This window comes from Chiloscyllium plagiosum, chromosome 6 (assembly GCF_004010195.1).
Source record: "Chiloscyllium plagiosum isolate BGI_BamShark_2017 chromosome 6, ASM401019v2, whole genome shotgun sequence".
Lineage (NCBI taxonomy): Eukaryota > Metazoa > Chordata > Chondrichthyes > Orectolobiformes > Hemiscylliidae > Chiloscyllium > Chiloscyllium plagiosum.
Window position 1 is genome coordinate 120,355,163 of NC_057715.1, and position 7,650 is coordinate 120,362,812.

General features: G+C 47.7%; 1 protein-coding gene across 1 annotated transcript in view; it reads left to right on the top strand.

Moving 5' to 3' along the window:
- Positions 1 to 7,650, top strand: part of LOC122551099 (RIMS-binding protein 2-like) — a 51,879-nt gene that overhangs the window by 12,985 nt on the left and 31,244 nt on the right. The window contains exons 2-3 of the mRNA XM_043692743.1: positions 1,264 to 1,284; positions 5,840 to 6,032. Of these exons, the coding sequence (XP_043548678.1) occupies positions 1,279 to 1,284; positions 5,840 to 6,032 (199 nt within the window). The 5' untranslated portion in view covers positions 1,264 to 1,278. The remainder of the gene's footprint in view (positions 1 to 1,263; positions 1,285 to 5,839; positions 6,033 to 7,650) is intronic.

Genomic DNA, 7,650 nt, shown 5'->3' on the forward strand with positions numbered 1-7,650 from the left:
GGATGGTGTTGGGGTGAGATGAAGAGTAGTACATGAAGAAGAAATGGGGAGTGGGTGGGGCTAACTGATGTCTCCTTCTCCCCCCCCCCCCCCTCCCCCAAGGTCAGAGAACTGGCATTGTTTGGGGTTAGGGATGGTGGGGGTGGGGTGGGGGTGGGGAGCGACAGAGTCTACAGGCACTTCTTTGGTCACCATTGGACCTCCAGTGGAGGTCCCACAGCTGAGAGCCAGCACCAAGTGGGTGATCCCAGTCCACAGGCATGGACAGTGAAGCCGAGGGAGGCAGTGGAGGGGTGATCAGTCACGGAGGGGGAGGGGAGGGAGACTTGGGGGGTGCACCCAGGGTCCAAGGCAAGGGCGAGGGGCTGCCTCTCGGGGGCTCCCTCGTCCCTGCACTGAATGCCAGGTCTCAGGTACGATGTGTTTGATATTGAGGAACCCTCCTGGGCAGGGGGTGGTTTACTGAACTAACCCAACAAGACAATCCAAAAAGCCTCTATTCAATTCTAGCAGAATCACTAAAACTCAAATGGGCCTGAAGATAATCAGAGTGGATTGACTTCGACATGAGCCTAAATAACATCCTGCACTTGGCAGATAAGAATCCCACATTAGCCCCTTCCTGTTGTATGTGTCCCTTGCCTTTAAGAGACTTCACCTTTAAGGTCTGAGTGGACACAATGTGTGACAGTTCATCTGCCAGGGGCTTACAAACTGCAAACTCCTCAAGCGTTTGCTTCATAACTTGTGATGGGTTTTACTGTTTTCCCTACACTAACTGATGGACTTAATCCCTGACCAGTGACTGATTACTAGACCGTTAGCACAGAAGAGTTACAGTGTAGAATGAGGCCATTCGGCCCATCTTGCCTGCACTGGCTTTTCTCAAGATCACTGACATGACACCCTTTCTCCCGTCCAACTTAACTGGGGAAATTTCCCCATTGGTGTGAGACCAGCTTGGGGCCCATCCCATAACAAGGTGAGCCCTGACCAGGTTCCCCACCTCAGCCCTCAGTGGGTCCTCTCTTATAGAGCAGTGCAGTGATTCCGATGGTAAACTGTTACAGGGAGACAGCTGGTAAAGACAGTGGAAGAGATTTGATAGCGAGGAAGAAGACTCAATCTTCAAAACAACAAATCCTGACCCACTCTGTGTGCTGCTTTGATTGTAACTGTGTGCGAACCTGTATTTGTGCTGTGTATGTACAGATGTGTCAATCTGTGTCCTGATGTTTTCTTTTACTTTAATGCGTGGATCAGAACACCTTGGACAGCATGCAGGTATCCTTCACAAGATGACTGTCAGATCTCCCTGCTTTTAGATGTGGTCCTTGCTTTAAGGGACTTGCCTAGCTACCTGCTATTCTTCCTGTTTTGTAAGTTTTTTTGCTCATTTACAACAGGAATAATCCGGAAAAACACACGAACAATTGGTAAAACAAATACACTGACTGATTCGGATCTCTGAACAGCCTGATTATTAGTGGCTGTTTGAAAAATGATACCATCTGCCTTTCCTTGTTTCAATGTTTGTGATCTTCCAATTGCAAGATCAAAGAAACGATTGAAAATGGGGATCAAACCAAATCTATGTGAATTCCAAACAAGTTCTAACAGTTTGGACTTTACCTGAAAACTTGCAAAAGAGAAAAATGCAGAGACAAGGAACTCTCGGCTTGTTCTGTGTTAGAGGCTGAGCCACAGACAGAGAATGGGCGGTTAATACTCTGGAACATTTCACACAGCAGGCATGGCGAGTCCTTGTTTAAATCCTCTCTGTTTAATGCATCTGAATCTGGTCACCCTGTCAGCAAGGGAGTACATTGACAGCTGTCTGGCTACACTCTGATGCCTGAGTAGGAGATCCATCTGCCTCCCTCATAGTCTGCTGCTCGATTTACTGCTTTTCATCAGATGAGGAAGAAACCCTCATTTCTTGATCAGGACCAGCCTCTAAAGTTCAGTGTGGGATTGATGAATCAAGCAACTTCGATTTTCCCAAATCCTCGCTGTTATTTCCATTCTCAGTTTGATTATTTCCCTTCTGTTTGCTGCTGTTGGTGGTGGTGGGAGGGCTGTGGGATTAATCTCAGCTTCATTGAGCTGTTAAAAACCTGCCCTCCTGCTCTAACACTGACTGAGCACCTTATTATGGGATGGGGCAGTTCGGTCCTGTGCTGATGAAGGTTATTAACTCTGACTGTACATGTTACAGAAGTTTTCAATCACATGACTTCCCATTGCTTACTGCTCTATCCCAGAGTCTTCCCATTCATCACCTACAGGGAATCCATAGCCAATCAGAGAGTGATCTGAATCTCTACCAGCTGATTGGATGATATTTTGCTGTCAATTGATCAACATCTTTTTCCAAATGTCTGAGGATTTTCAAATCACAGAATAGTTTGAGTACAGGACGGGGCCATGGCAAGCCCTGTTATTGCTCAGTTGGTGTTACCTGGAGTCAGCCTGTAACCCAGCCCAATCGGAAGTTCAGGTAATGGTTAAACCTTCCTCCCTACCCTCTCAGGCAGCACATTCCACATCCTGACCACTCACTGCATCCACACACATCCCCCGATAACCTCCATTGCTCCTTCTGCCAATCACATTCAATCTCTGCTCTCGGGTTCCTGATCCTTCCACCAGTGGGAACAGTTTCTCTCGACTGAGTCTGCCCTGATCTCTCCTGATTCTGAACACTTCTCAAGCTTCTTGGAGATGCAGATCCCTCACCACTCAGATAACATGCTGCTCATTTATTCTCCTCGTTAACATGGACAGTTTCCCACTTTCCCACATTGTACTCCATTTGCCAGATCTTCACCAATCCCTTAAGCTGTCTTCATGACTCACTCTCTGACTTATCTTTGTGTTAATCACAACATCTTCAGTTTTCTTTATCCATTTTGGTACATTGTAAAACAGTTCCTCCCCAGCTCTGTTCCCTGTGACACATCACTTGTTAATGTGAACCCACTTCCTGTTTCCTGTTAGCCAGCCAATCATCCCTCCTGGCCAATGTGGTAAAATTAACTCCAGACAGCAGAGTGAATCATTAAAACTAACTTCAAACAAATCGAACAATTCATCCTTTGGGTTGTTGGTCTTCCCTTTCCATTTGGTTATTGAAGGAGTGTTCTAGTCAAGGCTGTAACTCAGACCCAGAGCCTCTCTGGGTTGGCCACTGAGTGATGCCTGGCTCAGTGTTATTTCCAAGTCCCTTACTGGTGCAATCTCAGAATCTTTATCAAGGGCACAGTCTCAACTGAGATTTCCAACATTAGCTCTTCACCTGGGGCACTGCTGAACTCTGCTTCGACAATGTAATGGTCCCAGCTGAAGGGAGGTTGCTATGACCATTACAACAAGCCTCAGCAATAAACCAGGCATCGTTTCATCTTCTCATCATTACTTTTGATTCCAGATTTTTTAAAGATGGAAGATCGATCTGGAAATTAGGGTAGCAGAGTAAGTTCCTGTGGGAATTAGACACAGATGACTGTTATTCCACCATCCTTGCTCCCTCAACCAACATGTTCCTCATTAACCAGCCTGCAGACACCTCCGTTGTCTCTCAGTATGTTAACTCCACTGTAGGCTTCACACACACTAAAGGACGAGCAATTTCCTTACATTTTGCCAGCAATCTTCCTCAAGTACAAGACCTGATTACCGATAGCCTGGGAGGTGATGGCATTTCATTGTCTCATGTCTGTTAAACATGAACCTGACTCACTGATAAACACAAATGCTGAGGTCAATATAGTGTTAGCTGCTAATCCCTATTGTCAGACAGAAAATATTTAATCAAACATTAAATTATTTCCATTTTGGATTGAATGAGGTAGTTTCTTCCTGTGTGGTGGTTATAGCGTTCTGATGTATCTGCCTTTTTGTGTGTCTCTGCTGATGCTGTGCAATGTGTGTGGAGACTGTCCATGTATACCCTGAATCTACATGGTGCCGAGCTGCCCTGTTAGCTCAGGAAGTCGATGTAGTAGGGACAGGAACCTGGTGTGAGCTGCTGGACACTTTGGGCCATTCCTCACCTCGTGGCCCTCTGGCCATCAAGTGCTGGATTCTGGATATGTGGGGAGATTGCATTGCCGTAGTGCCTGGTTGTCCATGTGTTAATCAGCAACTCTCCACCCTGTCAGGCCCAGCCCCCTGCCTGGACATGCCTGTTCCCCAATCAGAGTGATGTGGGGGGGATGAGAGGGCGGTACCAGTGTTCAGAGTGAATGAAACAGCCCAATTTCCCATTTCACTTCAGACAGTGTTGTAAGAGTGACAGGTCTTTTCGATCTTAGTCATAGAGCCCAGTGTGTCAGAGGGATAGGGGGTTTGTAGCAGTGATTCCTGGGCCTGAACCAGCTGTCTATAAACAGCTCCAGGCAGGGACTGTGGCAGAGGGCATCTCTGCCAACTCCCTGCTCTTTTCCCTGATTATGTTGGTGCCCAGGGGTCCTTGGAGAGGGAGTATGTGCTGTCCACCAATACTCTCGATGCCTTTAAGGAGAAGTGGGCACCACGGCAGATACAATGCTTTATTTCCCACCCCTACCCCCCCACAGTATTCTGATTTAATCCCTTCCCTCTCTCCATACCTGCTCCTGCCTCTTACCTGTGATGGTTTGCTTCCCCCATATTGGCCTGAGCTGGTAAATACTGCATTGGCTTCCCGGCTGTCTTACTGGTGGTGGGTAGAAGGGGCAGAAAACAATAAGTTGCAATTAATGATTGGAGCTGACGAGCTCAGTGCATGTGGAGGGTGGGGATTCAACTTTGTATTAGATGTATGCAAAGTACTGAAAGACGTGTGGTGTGTGTGTGTCTGTGTGTGTGCACGCATGCTCATGTATATCTGTGTGTGTATCTCCTTCTGTATGTGCGTCTGTCCCTGTGTGTACATGTTTGTGTGTGTCTGTGTGTGTTTATCTGTGTCTGTGTATGTCTTGGCATGTATGTTTCTGCATGTGTATGTATTTTGGTGCATATATCTCCATGTGTGTGCGTATGTGTCTCGGTGTGTATATCTCTGTGTCTGTGTGTGCATGTGTATCTCTATGTCTGTGTGTGTGTACACCTTGGTATGTATATCTCCATCTGTGTATGTGTGTGTGTATATCTGTGTCTGTATGTGTATATATATATATATATTGGGATGTGTGTGTGTGTACCTGTGTGTGTGCATCTCCATCTCTGTATACGTATCTGTGTGTGTATCTGTGTATGTATATGTATCTATATATCTCTGTATCTGTGGGTGTGTGTGTGTATATCTGTGTCTGTATGTGTATATATATATATCGGGGTGTGTGTACCTGTGTGTGTGTATCTCCATCTCTGTATACGTATCTGTGTGTGTGTGTGTATCTGTGTGTGTATATGTATCTATATATCTCTGAATCTCTGTGTGTGTATATCTGTGTCTGTGTATATATATATCGGGGTGTGTGTGTGTGTATATATGTATCTATATATCTCTGTATCTGTGGGTGTGGGGGTGTGTGTGTATACCTGTGTCTGTATGTGTATATATATATCGGGATGTGTGTGTATGTGTGCGTATCTGTGTGTGTGTATATCTTCATCTCTGTATGCGTACCTGTGTGTGTGTATCTATGTGTGTATATGTATCTATACATCTCTGTATCTGTGTGTGTGTGTGTGTGTGTATATCTGTGTGTGTGTGTGTATTGGTGTCTATGTCGATATATCTGTGTGTGTATCTCCATCTCTGTGTGTGTTCCTCGGTGTGTGTATATATCCCTGTGTACCTTGGTATGTGTGTGTGTGTGTGCGTGTGCGTGTGTGTGTGTTTCCTGTGCAGGCCAAGGTGCGAGAGTTAGAGGAGAAATGTCGAAATCAGAGCGAGCAGTTCAGTCTGCTCTCCAGGGAGTTGGAGACTTTTCGTCAGAGTGCTGGTAACATTGACCTGCTCAGCTGCCCGGCCTCACAGAGGGAGAGAGCTGGCAAGACCCAGCCTCCACTGATGAACGGACTAGCCACAGTGCTTCCTAAAGGTAGGAGACCTTTACCTGCAGCTACCTTTCCAACATTCTGATGCTCATTGTCAATCTCCAACCATTGGAAGCAGCCTTCTGTGGTCAGACTCTCGGCTGCTGTCCCTGAGGAGCAGACGGTTGACAAACTGAGTGGAGACTGTGTCGATGTTAGTTACACCTCTGGGTGGGTAATGTGACATAACCACTCCGGCTGTAATCCAGGTCTCATTCTCCAGCCCAATGGGCTGGCCCATTCCCAGCAGCCTTTATACTGACCCCCCTCTGTGTTGATGAACACTGGGCTATTCTCCTCCAGGGTCTTGTGCTAACTTTGATTCCATCAGGTCAGCTTTGGGGAGAGTGAGATTCCACAGTATCCAGTCATTTTGTGAGATTTTTCCGTGTGTAAATTATGTAGGAGCAGAGCCTGGTTTTCAGTTGTGTCCCATTGGCTGTGAAGAGCAAGTTTTTATTCATTCACAGGACAGAGGTGTCACTGACTGGGCCCAGCATTTATTACCCCATCCCTAGTTGTCCCTTGAGAAGGTGGGGGGGGTGAGCTGCCATCTTTAATCACTGCAGTCAGTGTGCTGTGGGTAGACCCACGATGCCCTGAGGGAGGAAACTGGACCATGAGAAGTTGCAAAACGTTCTGATCATGTGAGGGCTGAGGTCTGAGAAGGAGGTAGATTCACTGAACTTTGACCTTGCCTCATCCAGCAATGAGATTGTTCCAATGTGCATCCCCAAACCTTCAGCGTTCTGAACCAATCACAGTGATCGAAATTGGACTGAAGAGTCAACAATAGCCCCAAGCACAATTTGAGGGACGGTCTCAGTGGGGGAGAGATCATCAAATCAAAGAATCATCGAATCCCCACAGTGCAGAAAGAGACCATTCAGCCCATCGAGTTTGCACAACCCACCCACAACCATCCCCCTACCCTATCCATGTAATCCTGCATTTTCCATGGTGAATCCACCTGACCTGCACATCTTTGGACTGTGGGAGGAAACCGGAGCACCCGGAGGAAACCCACACAAACACGGGGAGAATGTGCAAACTCCACACAGTCGCCCGAGGCTGGAATCGAACCTGGGACCCTGGTGCTGTGAGGCAGCAGGCACCAGAGATCTGCAATTACTGGCCAATACCCCCCACCCCCCCCCCACCGTCTGCTGAAGATCCTGGGGCAAAGCAGCCTCCACTTGGCAGGGCTGCGCGTGGCCATTTCACAGACCCCGTGCTATTCCTTTGAGACCAGGCCATCAAATGGCTCTGATATTGGCTTAAAAGTGCATGCCAGGTTCCTCTGGGGCTGCCCTGTAGGGGCTAATGTGGGGTAGGTGGGGCTGGAGGGGGCAATGCTCAGAGAGAGGGAAATACAGGGAGGGGTGGGGGAACAGTGAGAAAAGATGAGGGAGTGGGGGCGTTGAAGTCGTGGGGTTGGGGGTGTGGACAGGGTGGGAGTTGGGGCGGGGTTGGGGTTGTGAGTTGGGGGTGATGTGAGAGATCCGATGTTTCGGGCATTAGCTCTTCTTCAGGAATTCAGGGCTTATGCCCGAAACGTCGATTCTCCTGTTCCCTGGATGCTGCCTGACCTGCTGCGCTTTTCCAGCAACACATTTTCAGCTC